The sequence below is a fragment of the Nicotiana attenuata genome, chromosome 2, assembly GCF_001879085.1.
Source record: "Nicotiana attenuata strain UT chromosome 2, NIATTr2, whole genome shotgun sequence".
Classification (NCBI taxonomy): Eukaryota; Viridiplantae; Streptophyta; class Magnoliopsida; order Solanales; family Solanaceae; genus Nicotiana; species Nicotiana attenuata.
In genome coordinates this window covers 63,805,916-63,825,614 of record NC_031990.1, presented here as the reverse complement: position 1 = coordinate 63,825,614, position 19,699 = coordinate 63,805,916, and the positions used below count along the sequence as shown (strand labels likewise).

The window sequence follows — 19,699 nt, the reverse complement described above, 5'->3', positions numbered from 1 at the left end:
AATTTAACATCTTTATTCTAATGTTTAAATTTTTTCTTACACGTGTATTGCATTTATTGGTTTAATCACGATTAAGGGTAAAGCTTTCTCCTAAGTCATAAGTACCATATTTGGATACAATATCTCTTTACTTTCTTATTTCAGTCTTTTTTTTGGCATGTTCTTACTCCACTTTCAACAGAAAAAAATTGCTACTAGTAACTCATAGTCTTTTTTCCTCAATAACTGGAAGTGCAAAACTCTTGTTAAACACATCAAATTTATTCAGCAACGCTATCATTCATTTTCAGCATCATTTCTACAAAGAACCTTTCATTTTTCTTCACTTTCCATCTTTGCCTTCCAAAATAGGGCCTACCAGCTAATATCAAATTGTTGGTGCAAAGGCTTTTTCCACCTATACACCCTTACTAACTGCTTTCAAGGACCCCAACCCAAGCCCTCAAAATGTTCTTAAGTATGAGCTGCGAAAGCAAGTGTGATAGATTAAGCTTCAGGATAGCTGCAATGGGAGCATATTCTTTAAACGCCGTCTGCTATGGCTATGTGATTTCTGGCAAAGATGACTTCATATCCTGCTGTTATCCGTGTCTAGAACAGAATACGATCTTGGTAAATGTCCAATGCTTGTATAACCTTCTCTATCAGTAATTTCCTATGTAACCTATACCTGCCAAACGAGAGCATTATATTACATAAGTTCTGCATGCTTTGAAGCAAGATACAATGATTCTGCACACAATGACAATTTATTTGACATATTACGTACTTTATTGCTGCTTCAAGTGTTCTCCTGCAGTCGAGCATAGAATCTGTTCACAGTAAACCAAGAAAATGAATACAATGTTGGACAACTTTATGACATGAATAGTGACAACTGTTACAACGGCGACCAAGGAAATTAAGGCAACAGTGTTAAATCATAGCAAAAACCAAGAATTTTAGTGTTAATGTGAGTAGTCAATCTGTACTGGATTGCTGAAAACCAAATCTATCAAAGTAAATCCACATCGAATTCATCATCATTACCAAGATTGTTTGTGTCCACGAAATACTGACCATTAGATAGAAGTACACAATATAAGTTTACCTAGGATTTTCTGGTCTTCATCAGAAGTTGTGGGGAATTCTGCAAGCATCTGGTGGCATTCTTCCTGCAGTTCCTTTACTGCTTTCCTCTCTAAACTTGGAATTGGAGGGAGATCTCCATCTGACCAAGTAGGCAACGTTCTTGCTGCTGCTATGATTGCTCCATCGACAAAACTATCCCCATCATTCGATAGCCTACCTGCTAAAAGATTTAAACAAGGATTCTTGACATTAATTGCCAAGCTGAATCAGATAAGGAGCTAATATATCAGAAAGATTTGTTAAGACCCATACTGTTGTGGTAATATTCTCCAGGGAGGCCAGATATGTTAAAGACAGATAAGAAGGTGTCGAGATGAATTTTGGCATCTCCAGTGAAATGAATGACATCCCAAGGATTCTGCAATATCAAAGACATATTACAGTCAGTGTCAAAAGGAAAAAAAAAACAATCACATGTAAATTCATTTCCATGTCATGGAGATAGATGGCCTTGAAAACTAATTAAATCATAAGCTCCGTCAGGGTAATTCTTACATAATGCAATACTGATGACATCTTTTCTCTTTCTTCCTCTGATTCAGTACAAATATCTGAATTCTTTGTACTATTTGGAGCATCATCGAGCAATACTAATTAAGTGAAAACTCAAGCCTAGTCAAAATTCTATGATTAAACGCCCAAATTAATCCATTTATAACATGCACCTGAGAAGCTGAAGACAAGGACAGTAACTGGGGAAAATAATTTCCTCATTCTAACCTTTTCCCTTTCACTTTTTGGTTTATTTCATCTTCATTTTACTTTCAATTTCACTTGTCAGGGCTTAATGAGCCATCCATAATCTCCAATATTTATGGATAGTAGACACTAACTGTCCGTTTACAGCGGTTTCCTGTCATTCATTTACTGTTGCATCCTTGCTTCTAAAACAGATTATGGCAATGAATATCACTACACAAAGTCAGTAGTACAAGGGCGTTCGAGTTGGAATTTTTCATACTTTCAGCAGAAAAAGTACAACACAGCTACTTTTCTCAGGAAGAGCAAAGAAAGACTACATTACCACAGGCGATGAAAAACCATATCTCTGCATGAAAAAGTTATTCTTCTGTCCAGCCATGTAATCAACAGTCATCTGCAAGAATTCATAAAGGCCATTTTAGGTCATATTATCAAGTTATGCATCAGTAATAAAGACAAGCAGGGCCACACATAATTCAACCGGTGACATTGGTCACGGATACATAGCCAACTATTTAGAAATGACAGTCCTTCATAAGAATACACATTATCAAAATACTAAATAAGGTCAAAATAGGACAAACAAGAATCTCATTAATAATTTTCCTTTCAATTCACCATCCAAAGAAAGAAATAATTTTAAAACTTCCTTTCTCATTCGTTCCCGAATCATGAAAAATCTTAAAGACCAATAACAAGAAATAAAGTTAGACGGAGACAAAAGAGAATGATACGTTAAAAGATCATTCACAAAAGAAATTACAAGAAATACTAGCAACTAATGCATGTAGAAGAGAGAGGACAAAATTTTCTTAATGCTTCTATTCTCATTAAAAATAAAGCAGCACAATGAATTTAACCTTAAAATCTGATAAGCTGTCACATCAGAAGGAAACATAACATGTAACAAAGATCACAATATCCCTTTAGCACCATTGCTACTTATATCCCATGCCGGTTACCTATGCAAAAGTACCTAATTCTGTGATCAATTATACAAGTTTCCCATTTTTCCTGCATAATATTGCTTTAGCATCATTGCTACTTATATCTTGTGCCTGTCACCTATGCAAAACTACCTAATTCAGTGGTCAATTAAACAAGTTTCCCGTTTTTTGCTTTTCTTTTTCCTTGCGGTGAAAGGCGAGGCTTTGCATGCTGTGGAGTAGGAAAGGAAGTCAGTGGCATCAAATAGGCCATCCTTAAATATGCAAGCTTTTGATGTAAGAAACGCCTTTGGGCCCTAGAATAAGCAAGGCTCTGATGTAAGAAATGCATCCTTAAAAATAAGATAGCCCTATATATCATATATTATGACCTATGATAAGCAAGAAAATGGAGTACAAATATTTTCTGCATCATTTAATGTAAGAAATGCCTTTTGGTCAGAACATAAGCATGTGAGTCATGCATTTTCTCCAACTCCCCACATACCATCTTCTCCAAATGAATTATCCAAAATAAGTAGACCCATTGACAAAGCTAGTTACTTTTTTTTATAAGGCAGGGTAAACATTGGCAAGGCTAGTTATTTTCTCTATGCAATAAGCTGTGCCTACTAATACACACACATCACAATTCAAATGAAGCCCTCACTAGATCTAGACAGCTAAGAAGATTTACCTCATCTCCTTTTCTAATTCTTTGTCCTGCATTTATCATCACCTCCAGCATGCGGTCCTTGAAGCGCCAATGGAAAAAGCAGTTTGGCTGGAAAGAATGATTCATCATATCTGGAGAAGAGATGAGTAAAATATTAGAAGGATTTTCTCACATAACAAAGTTTGATCTAAAATGCTAAGATAATGCAAGCAGGTCTTCCTTGAAATCAAGAAGAATCCCTGTCTAATAAGTTTTTAGTTTATGAGTTCTCTTAAACACCAGCCACATTGGGATTGAGACACAGTAGTAGTTCCTGCTGCCGTTGTTCTTTTTGTTGTTGTAAGCTGTAATATTAGTTAACACCTTTCAGGTTTCCTGAAAATCTACAGATTTGACTGGCTTTAATAGCTAATACAGACATTTACTATATCTATTTCTTTTTGTGGAAGTTTCTAAAATATGTGAATTACAAAAGAAACCATAATTCGCACATACATCGCCAGTCAACATCAAACTTTAGAACTAGAAAGTCAAAGACTCAACGAGAATAACAGTTACTTAGCTTTCCATAGCAATTAATGGAAACAGAAGAAAAATAGCAATATCATTAACAAGTCTTTAACATCATATCAAGTCAAAGCATTGGCACTATCAATAGATCTTCAGAGTCACCAATTTTCCTCTCATAATCACCATTTTTCTTCCAGTTATCAGCGTCCTTCAGTAGCTACAATGCTCCTTCCTGTTTTCAAGAATTATCCACAAAAAATTCCATTTTTCCGCATTTCAGTTTTCTATTTTCTTGAAACTTGTTTGATCAAACAATAGAACCTCCCTTTTCCCAAAAAGTTAAAAGTCATAGCTCCTCTGTCTTCTAGTACTATTTTTTAAGGCTATATGATAAATGCCATGAAGAAATGGAAGAGAGAAATGCAGAGGGAAGTGTTCCTCGAACATTGTAACCAAGAATAAAAACGGAAGGGGAAAAATAAAAGAAAGCAAGCACAATCTCTTGTCCTTAAATCGAATTAGATAGAGCACTTGACCAGGACTAGATTTTCAATCAACAAGTCCAATACTTGAGAATGTTTCATCTTGCCTATTCTAATATGAGACACACGGATTCAGACAGACACAGACACCAAGGCTGAAACCAAGGGAGGATGGGGAGGAATCTGAGTTTTTGGGTAGAGGAAATTCAAAAGCTGATATAATATTATATTTTTGGGGGACATGTTTTTTTAATAGAAGAAGAGTAAATGGAAACGTTGAAAAACAGATTTGCCTCTTCCGTAAAGTACTCACTCGTCCCATAATGACCTGGTAAGGTTTACACTGTTGACTACTTGGTTAACTTGCTGTCTAATATCAGAAATCGAATAATTCAAATTTTGAGAATAAACATTATATATAAGACCTATGTTGCTCGGACTATGGTGCGGGTATCCAATCCGGGTGCGGATCTAGAGGTCGAATCCTTAATAATGTAAATATTAAGATGCGGGGGTACGGATCCGAGTACGTATACAGGTGTGGGGATTCAGCTAAAAATAATTCAAAATTCAAAAAGAAGATCTATAAAAATATCCTAAATTATGAGAAGGCATTCTGCGGAAAACTTAATTGTAGGTTGTGGAGTGTAGACAATTTCAATCTTTCATTTTGAGAATTTCTCCAGTTGTAGGCACTAGCACTAGCAGGCAGCAACTAAAATTCAATCTTTTATTTTTCATTTTTTCCTCATATTTGTCCACGGATTGTGGTCAAAGAACCCGATCTCAATTGACCACACCCAGTACGAATCCCACACCCTTACCAGTACCAGTGTCGTGTCGACACGGGTGCGGCGGTTAAAATGAAGAGTCCGCACAACATAGTATTAGACTACATAAGACCCACTATGAACCATGTCTTTCTTACAAAATGTGATCAAAGGAATATTAAATATCATTCGTGTGGAAGAAGAATGCTGTTTTCCCTGTACTAGTAAGTAGTTTTATGGCACATAGGGAGAAGCTCACAAGGAGGACTGCTATTCCAAAATTTTGGACGAAATCATTCACGTAGTGCATATTGTCATTTGCATGGTTTCAGTAAGCTAAAAACAGAACATATTTCTCACTGCTTAACTTGTTATTGCAGTCGCAGATCTGCTCTTTTTGACCCACTTCATGTAAAGATAAAAGTACACATGTGTAACACCCCGTACATTCGTGGATATATTAAATGGGTATTAATCTGATATTTTAGACATATGAAGTCCTAGCGGGATGAGTATGGGTGAAAATAGTTATTTTAGAATCAAGACGAAGAGTGAGGTGTACAAGATTCGATAAAATTTACTAAGTTTACAAAAGGTCAGCCTTGCAGCAGGATTTAGTGAAAATGTGTAAGGTACTTGGGAAAACTCAAAACACGAAAGTTGTAGGCCTTTGAAATAGCCGTCCAACGATATATTGTGGAGCCCAAACGGATCTATGTGCAAAAAGTTATGTGCGTTTTACAGAACAATGCGCAATATGCACGCCCAGTGCGCGCCCCGTGCGCGGCCGCACACTTGTGGCAGTGTTACTGCCATTTTGCGCGGTCAGGCCTTCAGGTGCGCGGGGGGCGCACTTTGGGGGGTCATTTTAAAGCCTTACTTCGTCCCCACACCCCGAAAACACAAAAACTTGCTCTAGAAAGGGGAGCTCTCAAAAACCTAACTCCTTAAGGGTCCCTCCACCATCCAGGGTAAGTTCTAATGGTGATTCTAAGTTAATTTCAATTTCTCAACATCTTGTTAACATGGGTAAACCCTCCATATCATTAGATATTCGATTGGGACATCATTGTTGAGAGAAGGAACCCTAGAACTCGTACTCAAGGGGATTGAACTTCAAAAAGGTAATGCATTCACCCTCTAATTGATTCTAGCACTGGATTAATGATTATAGACTCTATTCATGAGATATGAGTTGATGGGTTTGATAGAAAAGCATGAACGGTTATAGGTTTGGGTTGTTGATTGTTGATTATTGGTTAAGGTTATTGTTTACCTTATGGGTGATAAAGAATGGTATTGATTATAGCAATTTGAGGTTTCAAAATTTATCTAGGAGCAAGAGAATGAGTTTTTGGGCGAAGAAACACCATTAATGAGGGCTATGAAGCTTTATACTCACCAAGTGTTTGATAAAATGCCTAAGGGACCAAAAAATATGTTTCTTTTACCACGTTACTAATTGCCTCAAAAAATGTGGTTTAGCCTAGTTCCTTGAATAGTTGTAGAACTTCTATTCCGGTGTTTTGAAAAGCGTTAAGCGCAAAAAAGCGACGAGGCCTCGCTTCACAGAAGCGAGAAGCGCGCTTTTTTGCTGTGAAGCGCAATTTAACACATAAATTAAAAAAAAAAAATATAGGCATAGATAAATGGCTAAGAACTCATTAAAAATAACATATTAAGCAAATGTTTCAATTCTTGAATCAAGAAGCAAAAAAGAAAAAAAATAACAATTAGGGCAGAAAACAGAGCACTTCACTGATAAATTACAGAAAACAGAGCATAAAGCAGCATAAAACAGAGCACTTTCAATAACAGAAGAAGAAGAAGTCGTTTATGGCAAAAAATGAGCGCATAAAAGTGAAAAAATTGGAAAGAATAACAGAAGAAGAAGACCAAAAGAAGAAGAAGAACAGAAGAACAGAAGAAGAAGATCATCATCAGAAGAAGAAGAAGTTGAAGAAACTTACCGAGATCTGGAGAAGAAGTCGTTGGAGCAGCAGTGGTCGTCGATGGAGTTCGCGGGAGAAGAAGTCCTTGCGTATGTTTTGTTAACAGAGGGTTTATTTGCCAAAATTTTTTAAAAAAGCCCTAGCTGATGCCTTCTGCTCGCTTAAGCGAGCTTTTTCTCGCTTTTTCTACTGGCTCGCTTCTCGCTTAAGCGAGAAAAGTGCACGCTTTTTTAGTGTGAGTCGCCTTTTTAGCAGAAAAGCGCTAACCCTGCGCCTCGCCTCGCTTCATCGCTTAAAGCGAGCGCTTTTAATAACACTAATCTATTCTCTAGCTTCATAACTCGCTCATGACTTTCATTCTGAACATTGTGAGCTCAGTGCGTTATTCAATATAGACTTGGGTTTGATGTCCTCGAGTCTTAGTATAGATTACTCAATATGCCATAAACAGTTGAAGTTTCAGTGTTCATAGTCAGTTCAAGAATACATATCTTAGTCTAGTCCTATTAAGTATTCCAGTATTATGTAACTCAGTGTGATCCAGTATTCCAGTATCATGTAACTTAGTGTGATTCAGTATTTCACTATTATGTATTGCAGTATGATTCTCAGTTCCTGATTTTAAATCCCTGAATGTTGAACACCTGTATTTGGGCCTGAGGCCGCAGTTTATGCTTTATGCATCTTTGGGCCTGAGGCCGCAGTTATGTATATGTATACTTGGGCCCAAGGCCGCAGTTGTGCACATATATATATTGGGCCTGAGGCCGCACTTTAATGTTCAGATAAACATGTTGTTCATCATTCAGAAGAGGGAGTATTCATATCCTTACTTCCTTTGTTCAGTTCAGTTATCAGTTATCAGTTATCATTTCAGTTATCAGTTATCATTTTAGTTATTAGTTAGCAGTTATCGTTTTAGTTAATGTTTCAACAGTTATCATTTCAGTATCAATTATCAATTCTCAGTTATCAGCTTAGTTTCAGTTTCAGCATTTATAATTCTTTCTTTCAGTTGCTTTACACAACAGTGCAATTCAAATGTACTGACGTCCCTTTTGCCCGGGGCCTGCATCTCACGATGCAGGTAATGATTTACAGGTTGACGATTCAGAGCGCTAGGATTCTCGTACCAGCTATTTGGTGATCCCCAGTTCTTTCGGGGCATTATCATTACCTTACAGTCTTCAGTATTTTCAGACAATCAGTGTTTTCAGTACTTCATTAGAGGCTTCATAGACTAGAGTAACAGTTAGATAGAGTCACATGCATTTAAGGTTAAGCAATGTTGCTACATACATGTTTCAGGCCTATATTAGTGTTTCCGCATTTGATTTATATCATTTAGACTTTCAGTATATCAGCATGTGTTAGTTTATCTTCCGCATTCAGTATGTTATGATATCACATGTTGATTCAGCCAGCCATTTGGTTCGCTCGGTCACATGTAGTCAGGCACCGAGTGCCGTGTTACGTCCAAGCCCAGGTTCGGGGCGTGACAACATGATCATCACTCCAAGACCAATAGAAAAAATAAAAATAAATGACGCCATTCAAACTAACTAACAAATATCTAAACCAAGTTCATTCTGTCAAAATAGGATGTTGCATTGTGTTAACAACCAACTTAAAGCCAACACTAAAGTATGGAGAAGTACAGAAATACAACAGAAGAAGCTCACCAGCATAAGGTACCAACAAATTTGCATCTTGAACCAGTGCACCAATTCTCATTTGCAAGTTGATGCATCGAGATTGTGCTATACTCATTGCCCAAATAAATCTCTCGGGATCCCGAGCAAGACGCTTTATTTTGAGGGGTACTGCAGAATGCTAAACAAATAAAGAAAGTCAATAGACATTGTTAATGAACAGGAATTTGGAGGAAAGAGATTGAACAAGATTGTATATACCCAATTTTTCTCCCAAAACTCAAGTGCCCGATGTTGCTGTTCTCTCATGGTTGAAGCAAGCTTCTCGTCTTGCAACTCCAAAAGGTCCTCCTACATCACAAAAACCATTAAGAAGCAAGAGCGAGTGTGACACAAACAACAAGTGTTCATTTATAACTCTGGAATTGACATTCTAGAAATTAGTCTACTAAGTACATGCCCAGCTGACTAATAGAAAATGCAAATCACAGAAGTGAAGAAGCTTCAACCACATTTTGCTTTTCAGCTAAACAACCAAAATGGATTTCCGAATTAGACTTTTGTTGCAGAAGAGAGCTTCAACAGTCATGCAACAGAACAAGCCTCAGTAGAAGAAACTTCTCTTACAAATTACAACACCTTAATGTTCTAAGGTCCACATAACAGTGCGAATATCACAAAAGCTTTTTTCTTTTCACATGTTTTGAGTTACTCCAACTTGAACTTCAGCAGAATACCATAACAAAATGAAGACTAATTTGTGAATGCATAGCATTTCTATAGAATCTTCTCCAAAATATTACATTAAATAATTATAAGCATCAAAATTTGGATGAAACTCATATCCAGACCTCAGTAGCTAGAAGGAAGCTAGTGCATTCATCATCACTAGGTAAGAAGTCTCCATAAAGCTGCCAAAAATTGTCCTTGCAATCAAAAGCATATAAAAGAAGGCATGCCAACCTCAGATCAGAATCTGTCTGCCATAAAAAGGGAAACAATATTAAAAATTAACAAGAAATCTTGGAATGCCAGAAACAAAATGACAAAATAAAAAATAAGCAACTAAAAATGTGGACAAGTATTATCATATGTCTATCATTAGAAAAGATTTAAAAAGAAAAAATGTGTCCTTTTACCTCAGGATTAGTTGAATTGATAATGTCGAATATTGGATGTCCCACAGGTATGATATCTGGAAAAAACATCCAAGGAAGCTTTTTGCTTATGGTTAACATCAGTTCTAGAGGAATTTCCATTATTACCTGCATTACAAACAAACCTCCTCAATCATTGACCTGTAAAGATTTTAGTGATAACGAGAAGATGTGAAGATAATCAATGACAAAAGAGGAATCAAAAAGTCAAGCTAATGCCAAAAATTAGACACAGTCTAAAACTAAAGGCGAAGATAGAATACACTACAGCAGGAGAAGAATTAGAAGTGCCAAGACACTGGCCCCATATAACTTATCTTTGTTAAAAAGCAAATGAGTGAACTAAACTAAGGATACTCATCCCAGAAAGAAGGGAGGGAGAGTAGATTAAAGGGTATTATAAGTTTTGCTTGTCCTTTTTTCCACTCAGTCCAATTTTCGGTGGTAGATGAAGTTCATCTTTAGGTACAACTAATCATTGATGGAGCACCGAATTTGACACTGCTTCCAATGGTAAAGCTATATATTCCTTCAGGAGAATGAAAACTTTCCACATATAAACATAGTGTAAGGTAGTGCTCACCCTAGCTCGACGGAGAGGCTCCACGTCTCTGGAAGCAAACACTCCATACCCATCCGGTCCCTCCCTGAATTCAATTCCGTAGGCTCGAAAACTTCTAACATATCCTATTTTATAGAAATCAGGATCTGCCAGTTCCAGCTGTTCATGAAGAAATATTATATCACCATAATCAACAGTATGAACAAAATAAAATAAGGATAATTTGAAATAACCAAATAGAACATATAGGAAAAACATATATTCAACGGCTTCTCAAAAGAAAATCAAAGGACAAAGACAAAGAAAAGAGAGGGAAGTTAACCATTACAGTAACTATGTAATAACGGAGATGAAATATCTATACATGAAATGTGAGAGTGAACATCTAACTGAAAATGTTAAGGCATATAGGAAAAAGTATGCAGTGCCGAAACTCTTACAGCAGAAAAGAGCACTTGAACAATGAGCTTACTATTGTTATATAATAATATATAATTATCATTAATAAAAGATTTCAATGTTTTTTCTTTTTCCTTTTTTAAATTTAGTTGAGGTTGTCCGGTTTCTTCTCTCTCGTTATTTAGTACATTTACCGCCTCTTCAATTTTGGTCTTTCCTCCTCTATATACATTCATTCTTTTTGCTGTTTCTGAAGATTTCACTTTCCAATTTCAACTCAGTTTTCTTGAATTAGTTATTTCTCTTTATAGAGCAAAAAGTAAGTCATTTTGTCTCATTAGTATATAAATTTCATAAAAACAAATTTAAGGTCTCTTATTATTATCTGTTTTTAGGCCCCCAATTCTATTGATGATTAACTAACAGGAACTTCAAGAACATGAAAAAGAAGAAAACTTTAGGCAAGTAAAAGGTACCTGAGAAGCAGGAGTATCTTGGGGTTGAGAAGGGGGTGTAAAAAGAGGAAATGCAGAAGGAGTTGGAGAAGAATCATAACCCTCTAGAGTGGAAACAGTAGCAGCACCATTAGCACTTGCACTAACTCTAAAGGGTCTGCTTCTTCCCTTGTTACTACTACATACAATAATGGGTTGCTTTTGCAATGGTGCAGCACATCCATGTCTCCACAACTGGTTCAATCAAAAATATAATCAACAACCAGAAACTAAGAATAACATTTTTGGGTGTTTTGGGTTTGTTACCTGATGCTGAAACTCTGGCTGGTGGAACAAGTTAGTTGGTTGTTGAATTAGAATGGTTGAAGAAACCATTTTTACAGCGCTGTGTTGGGAATGAGCTGAAAATTTTAGTGGAATTTCAGTAAAGGGAATAGTTTCATAGATGTATTTTGGGTTCGTGGAACGTTATCCACTATACTGTCAGCATAACAAGCTGATAGAGAAAAGAACCCACAAGGGGTTTTTCTGGGGTTCTAATTTTTTGACTTTTTATTTTCTTTTTTTAAGAATTCTTTTTTTAAGAATTCAACAACAACCAGTATACTGGGTAGTTGTTGTTTTTAAGAATTCAATACTAGTGTAATTTTTATATATTCCTTATTTATTATAGATGGTAAAAGTCACCTTTTCCATCTCAAACGAGGGGATAAAGAATAATTGACCAGGTAAGTTGTAAAACTGTGCTCAATTTTGATTTCATTATATGAAGTTTGAGATTCCACAAATTCATGATGCTAGTCACATGCTCTTGTAAACAAAACGAAATGATGCCGAATCAAGAACACCTCGGTTCATACATAAAATGGTGAATGTATAAATCCATCATGTTCATCGAAATTGCCACATTATTTTCATGAAAGTTTTACCACAACATTTCTCTAAGAACTGGTGTGAATTGATTCAATTAAGGAAACATGATCAAGACCTATAATTTACTATTCTAAAATTTAAAAGCAGAATATTTACTAAAGAAATATACGAAAATTTATAACACCCAGCGTAAACAACTCACTTAGACATGAAATTTCTATTGCAATTTGCCCTCAAATTACTATCAAAAAATTTAGTAAAGGATGACAGGAAAGTTCACATATTAGGTATTTACTTATTTCTGATAATTATTTATCAGACTTGGAGACTCTGCTTATGTAATAGTGTAAAGCATAGTTCGCCCACCTAATATTATGATAAATCATCTGAATACTCAAGAGATCTGAATGAATCAAAGGATTGATAAATATCATTCCAACTAATTTAGGACCAAGACAGCCTAAAATTATGATAAATCATCTGAATACTCAGAGATCTGAATGAATCAAATGATTGATACATATCATTCCAACTAATTTAGGACCAAGACTTAGTCGATTAATACACATATCAATGCTGGACAGGGTTCATCCATTAGCTGTGATGAGGCAAACGCAATGAACTTCCGGACCATCTTCCACTACTGAATAAACAATCTGGAATTTATTTGCAGTGGCCTGACTGCTTACCTTTACCATCTCCACCACCATATTTTCATGGTATGATATACAAAAGCTTAACCAAATGAGATGACATATTTCTAGTCTCCAAAATAAATGTACAATTCAAGATTGTAAGATGAAGGGAGCAATCTGGCTCTACAAGATCATTACCCAATAGGAATTTCACCGGTCACTTGTTACATGATTTCCTATATCCCACCAACAGTTCCAAGGTACTGGAACGAAAAGTTAACAGCACCAAAATGAAAATCCACAAATAGCCGGTTGTCTTTTACTTCAAGATAAAGATGAAGCAGAGGAACTATTTAGAATGAACCAAGATGCTAGAGAGGATCAATACTGCAAGAAAAAAAACACAGTGCATCAGATCTGAAACCAGGGAGCCCTATCAAATATCAGGAAAAATATTTGGATGTTTCTTACAACAAAAACATCTTCAAACTTTCAACTAATCTAACCAAAGAATATGACAACAAATAAAGCCCAACAGCATCACTATGCATAGGATTCAATTTTTAGTTCATATTACAACCAATTAGATCTCATCTCCAGCTATACAGACAATAGAAGATCTTCAATGTAAAAGCGACTGAGTTAAGATGTTCATGTCCCCAAGCAGGGCTGATTTAATTATGCCTAGATGCCATTATCGGCAGCACTACTTGAACCCCAGACAAAGACAAAACAAGATATCACAAATTTGTGACACGCTGTATTAAAGATGTGATCGGTGTCATCCCCTTAGGTTTTAACACATGGAGCACCAGACAGTATACAAAATCTCTTCTTGAAATGCTTGATGTTCTCTTATTACTGAACTAGAGTAATACACCTGGAATAGTTTCACCACTACAACCCTACTGGATTTATTAATTAATATAGCTTTTCTTTTATCTTTTCATGTATCTTGTTATTGGATATTGCAAATAAGTCCAATAGGTGAAGAAGAATCCCAAATACGCATTATGCAATATCGAGTTGCCTAAGAAAAGAAAATGAGATCTGTCTGTTTACCTACTACTCCACGGAGGGCCAAAACATAAAATGAAATACTAGGGGTGGATTACTCACAAGAAGCGAGTTAGCAAGGTGTATGAAGTATTCTGCATCCGAAAATTGAGCTGCCAGGAAAAAAAAGAGACAGCATACCAATGGTAACTCCTGTCCCTTCTTAAAAAATCAGTTACCAGCTTTTCTTTATGAAACTTTTCCAGAGAGCTTGATCATGGTAACCATTCTGTTAAGTAATGCAAAATGCTGATAATGTAGCATAGGAAGTTATTTGTCAAAGCTCTTCCTTTTTTCTTGGAACACCGTCATGGTGCATTCTTGATATATAGAGTAAAGGGACAAGAAATAGTAGAGTTATTAACACTGAGAAGCTTAAACAACACAATATGCAACCTTAAACCCACTCTCCATATTAAATTCGAAGCCTGCTCTCCCTGTTCTATCTTTTCTTTTTTACTTTTTTGGATGACAGTGGAGTTACGTCAAGCACAACTTAACTATTGACAAGGTACTTGCATCCTTCCAGTACTATAAGTGCCTCTTAACTCTACCCCCAAGGTTTAGGCAGGTGGAAGAAATCACTTAATATTTTGCCTCTATTGAGATTTGAACCTCGGTCTCCCACATGGTCTTCACTCCAACTTCATCTACTACTAGGTCACACCCTCCAAAGAAAAATCTTTCTGAATCTTTGCAAGGAAGAGAAGAAAAATAAAAGGAATTAGAGGTCCTATGACAAGAAAGGCACTATTATTCCAGAATTAAACGCGACCCATAAATCAAGTAGCTTTAGAAAAACAAGTAGTTCTCCTGGTCATAATTTTTGTCAAATCTACCACACGCAAAAGGATATTGAAGCAAGCAACAAATACAAGTTCATCACCCCCATTTAGAAGTTCTTAAAACTACAATAGAGACCAAAGGTTTAACATAAACTAAGTGATATCCATTTAAGTCAAAGCACCAAGATCAAGTCACTAATAAAAAACCTACCATATCTATGCATTCTTTTTCTTTATAAAATCCTTATCAGTCCAAGTTAAAATGTTCGAAACCAGCTTTAAAGCACATCAAAGAGCTGCTGGTGTCAACTCCAACAGAGAGAGGTCCCGCGTGGCTAGATGACAAAAAAAACCGCTGGTCTCCATTAACAAGTGTGAAATGAAGAAGGTATTACATCAGGAACTGAAGCCCTGAATTAGAAATGTGGTTCTGTCCAAAGGTTGAATTACGTTGAATGAAGCTTGTCTTCTAAAAAGTTTTTACACAATTAATTTACCTAAAAACCAGAGAATGCCCAATCCATCTTTTGCCCAATGTGCAACTCTTTAAGAATGCAAAGATGCACGGAAACTAAGAAAAGGCTATATGAAGAAGGCAAGTCCCATTAAGTTCCAACCTTCGTGTACAACGAGCAAGGAGTCGTAATAAGCATACTCCTCTACCTGTTTTCCTGCAAATATTTTCAATCTAACTATGTGTATTTCGGTGTTTGCCTACATCTTTATGTGTTGCCCATTATCCACCTTTATCCACAATTTTCCAACCACGCTTCATCATCTTGACACTTATGATTAAAAAAGTTATTACAACTTAAACATTTAGAAACAGTATGAAGACTTTTGCAGCATATTTCTTCTATCTTGCGCTGCTGCTTAAAACATTCAGCATCACTTACACCCCAGCCACCAACCACCCATGGTCGTGAGAGAGACAGGATCTTGCGAGACAAACTTATTTTCAACCTCACATGCAACTTATAACTGCATCTAATTAACAATAGAAATAAAAACTAGAAGAGTGGTGCAGGGAGGGGATACTTAAGGCATGTAACATATTCCAAGCTTGATGTAAGTCAAACAAATATGTATGTTCCGAAAGAAGAAGATAAGCATTTAAGCTTGTTAGATGCAGAACTGCATTTTTACAAAGCTGATCGCTTTGACACTTCATTTTCCAGGACGAGATATTTTGTGGTCTACCTTTGTCTGCTATTGCTAGTACAGAACATTGCATCTTAAGAAGCATTTTTGGAAATTTACACTTCTAATAAAAGAGAAAGTAAAATTGAGCAAAATAGATGAACACATCAGTATGACAACCATCCCACGGAGAAAATAACAAAGATATGTATAGTATTATGCAAGAATAAACAAAAATGATTATATGACTATTATTAGAGCCACTGAGAATGGATTGAAGCTATAAACACCACTTGATTAAACTACAAGTTGATATTTCCGCAATATAACGAAGTAAATCTGCACAAACTTAGCTTAATTCAAGGATGCATGGCCTAAGTACACAATTTGAGAACCAACTTGAGTGAAGCTCATAATTCAGAAGTGCAATTACAACCATTTTCATTTTAGTCTTCTCTTAATGAAAAAAAACAGCACAAGCAAAACATATGGTATAAAACCAAATAGCATTAGCCACCAATAGAGTCATCATTTTGCCGAATTAGTTACCTTATTCTATCTATTCAATCCAATTTGAGATCATACTATCCAAAAAAGCAACCACTTCCTCATTTCCCTTATCCCCATTCTCAGCACACTTCAAAGCTTCATTCAGTTCTTGTGCCTCCTTAATCCTAGCCTCCCTCAACAAACATCTATACACACTCATTCTCACCTCATCCCCAACCTTCAAATTCCCAACTACCATCATCCTCAAAATCTTCAACCCATCCACAACCATACCATTCTTGCAAAACCCATTTACAAAAAGAGCACAGAATCCATAATCCACAACACAAGGGAAATCAGGCCTTGACACCCAATGGAAAATCTTTAAAGCTTTCTTGGCCTGTCTGTCTCTAAAATACAAAGAAACAAACTTTTTACAAATGGGTATTAAAAAAGATTGAGTCTTTGGGGTATACTTGAGGCGGTTGAGGAAGTACATGGGTTGTATAAGGTCAGGTTCAAGAGAGAGCCTGTGAATGAAAATGGAAAGGGAGAGTGATTCTAAAGATGGGTTTGTGAGAAAAGCTGTGGTGATGAGATTAGCAGCTTCTTTGAGGTGGTTTGAAGAGCATAAACGTGGGATTAATAGGTTTATTTGTGTAAGCTCTTCTTGGGTCAGACAAGTGGTTGTATTTGTGCTTGTTGTGGTGGGTTCTGTTCGGGAAGATGATGTGAAAGGCAAAGAATTAGGAGTGAAACGCGAGACAAGGGATTGTGAAGAAAGGAAACGCAGTTTTAGAATTGATCTCATGGCTCTAGTGCTTGAGGGAACTATACTGAATTACTGATACTGAGCAGAGACTACAACAGAACATCCATAAATGGTGTCGTATGTCCGGTGTCCCGAGAAAATGCAGCCTGTAGGTCTAAAATAGTCCTTAACTATGCCTCTAAACAGTATTAGTCCATTAATTTTGTTAAGAATGAGCACTTTTGGTCTTATTACATACTTAACAAATTTTGGTGCCTAGATTTAACTAAAATTGTGAAACTTAAGAAACATTTAATGAGATCTCATATTTGGAGGTGCATAAGTTTTACTATTTTTGGTCTATTTCTGATATCTGGTGTGATTTTTTGAGGTGAACTATTTTCGATTTACTTTTTATGTATGGTACAGGATCTTTACACAAATAGCTGGTCATATTCATTATTTACTTTTTCTAGCCACATACTTAGATTATACATTGATTATACACAATTATAGATATATAATATATAAATTATGCATATATTATACCTCAGAGGCTATTTCTAGTTTAAAAGGTTGGATGAACGACTATTTGAATTAATTCTTTTCCTTATTTATGTGACTATTTTAAAATAATCTCGAAAAACTATTTTATGGAACCTTTCATATGCTAGCTCGCCTAAACATAAATAAATACTATGTCAATGATATCTTTTGCTCTAAATTGGCACAACTACGATTTGACCTTGCAAAAGATAATTCTGCTCCATTTAATTGCACTCCATGTAATTAGACACCAAATTTCATAGTTTTCACTTTTTTAAAATAATTAAAACTCAAGTTTAATTGATAAATTATCACATCAAAGTTTTGAATTTAAGTTCTTAAAACTTGAGAAAATTGTATGAAATAAATCCAAATTTTAAACTTGAGGCCTAAGATTTATGCAGTTTGTACTTAATCATGATTAGATTAACTTTAAATCAGAAATAGCACAAGATTGTTATTTTTAGTCATATTATTTAAATTATAGTTATTTTTATAACATATTAAAAGCTTACCAGATTTAATAATTTTAAGACAACTTTTTATTGGCACTGCATCTTATAGCTTGTTTGGACAAGCTTCTTCAAGGCCGAAAGCATTTTTTTTCTCAAAGTTAAAATGCTTGGCTAAACTTTTAGAATGAAAAAAGTGCTTTTGAGTAGAAGCAGAATCAGTTTTGGAGAAGTAGAAAAAAGTAGTTTCTCCCCAAAAAGCACTTTTCTCAAAAGTAGTTTTGAGAAAAATACACCCAGAAACAGTTTATAAAAGCTTGGCTAAACACTAATGAGCATCAACATGCTGTATAGAAGCGGTTCAAAAACCAGTAAGAAAGCAATGAAGCTGTAAGATTCTTTACAACATTGTAGCTCAATTTAAAACTTCTTGAAAATGACTTTTTCAACAGTTGCGCAAATGAATGCAGAACAACTAGTGCAGACAAGCACAGAAATCCGCCCCTCGGGCACAAATACACAATTAAACAGGTAAATGACAGGCAAATAAGGAAGATAAGCACATAAAGTTCGCCCCTCGGGCACAATGTCAACAAATCCGCCCCTCGGACAATATCTCAGAACAGTACCAGCCCCTCGGGCACTCACATAGAACCATACCAGCCCCTCGGGCTATATCTCACATCACAATGGGTACCCGCGCTCACTGGGGGTGTGCAGACTCCTGGAGGGGCCCCTTACGGTCCAAGCGCAATAATAAGCCATCTCGTGGTATCAAATCTAGGCGCTCGGCCTCATGTCAATCAAGCCACCTCGTGGCGTACATATCTCAGGCCCTCGACCTAATATCAGTATCAGTGTATCACCGCTGCGGCGTGCAGCCCGACCCAAAAGATATCCTCACAACACAGGCCCTCGGCCTTACTCAGTCAAAATAACATAAGCCTCTCGGGCAACAGTAAAATAGTGTTTCTCAGCCCAAAACTTCATTTAAATATCATTTGAGTATTAAAACTGAGTGAACATGGCTGAGTTTTGAAAACGGTGGAAAATACATGACTGAGTTCAAATGTAAAGTCAAAACAGTGAGGAAATAACAACAAAAATCCCCGAATGGTTCAAATAGCTGGCACTAGGCCCAAATATGGCATTCAACCCAAATAATGATGATAGCAAATTGTTTTCAATCAAATACGCGGTAAAATTATCAATCGGGACGGACCAAGTCACAATCCCCAATAGTGCATGACCCCACGCTCGTCATCAAGCGTGTGCCTCACCTCAATATAGCACTACGATATGCAATCCGGGGTTTCAAACCCTCAGAACATCATATACAATCATTACTCACCCCGAACCGGCTAAATCTCTAGCTCACGATGCCTTTGCCTCTCGTATCGGCCTCCACGCGCGTCGAATCTATCCAAAATCAGAACGAGGACGTCAAAATATGCTAAGGAAACAAAGCCCAAGCGAAAACAATCAACAAAGGGCACAAATCCCGAAATTACCTAAACCCGAGCCCCGGGCCCACCTCTCGAAACTCGGAAATTTTCACACCAATAGATTCATTATCTCCCAACGAGTTCATACATATC

General features: G+C 36.4%; 2 protein-coding genes across 3 annotated transcripts; both read right to left on the bottom strand.

Annotated features, from left to right (window-relative positions):
* Positions 211–11,907, bottom strand: LOC109211573 (protein PLASTID TRANSCRIPTIONALLY ACTIVE 14). Of its 2 annotated transcripts, none has more exons than XM_019375124.1 (13): positions 11,681–11,907; positions 11,396–11,608; positions 10,542–10,679; positions 9,941–10,066; positions 9,653–9,781; positions 9,063–9,152; positions 8,832–8,982; positions 3,457–3,566; positions 2,156–2,227; positions 1,384–1,489; positions 1,091–1,291; positions 770–812; positions 211–670 (listed from the first exon to the last, which is right to left on the bottom strand). In XM_019375124.1, the coding sequence occupies exons 1-13, from the start codon at positions 11,747–11,749 to the stop codon at positions 592–594; spliced, it is 1,527 nt and encodes a 508-aa protein (XP_019230669.1). In that variant the 5' UTR covers positions 11,750–11,907; the 3' UTR covers positions 211–591. The 2 variants fall into 2 exon arrangements, with proteins under 2 accessions (XP_019230669.1, XP_019230675.1); XM_019375130.1 differs by having other exon boundaries at positions 1,091–1,288.
* Positions 12,652–17,282, bottom strand: LOC109211564. Its single transcript, XM_019375113.1, has 2 exons — positions 16,413–17,282; positions 12,652–13,269 (listed from the first exon to the last, which is right to left on the bottom strand). Exon 1 carries the CDS (start codon positions 17,161–17,163, stop codon positions 16,423–16,425), a length of 741 nt encoding a protein of 246 aa, XP_019230658.1. The 5' UTR covers positions 17,164–17,282; the 3' UTR covers positions 12,652–13,269; positions 16,413–16,422.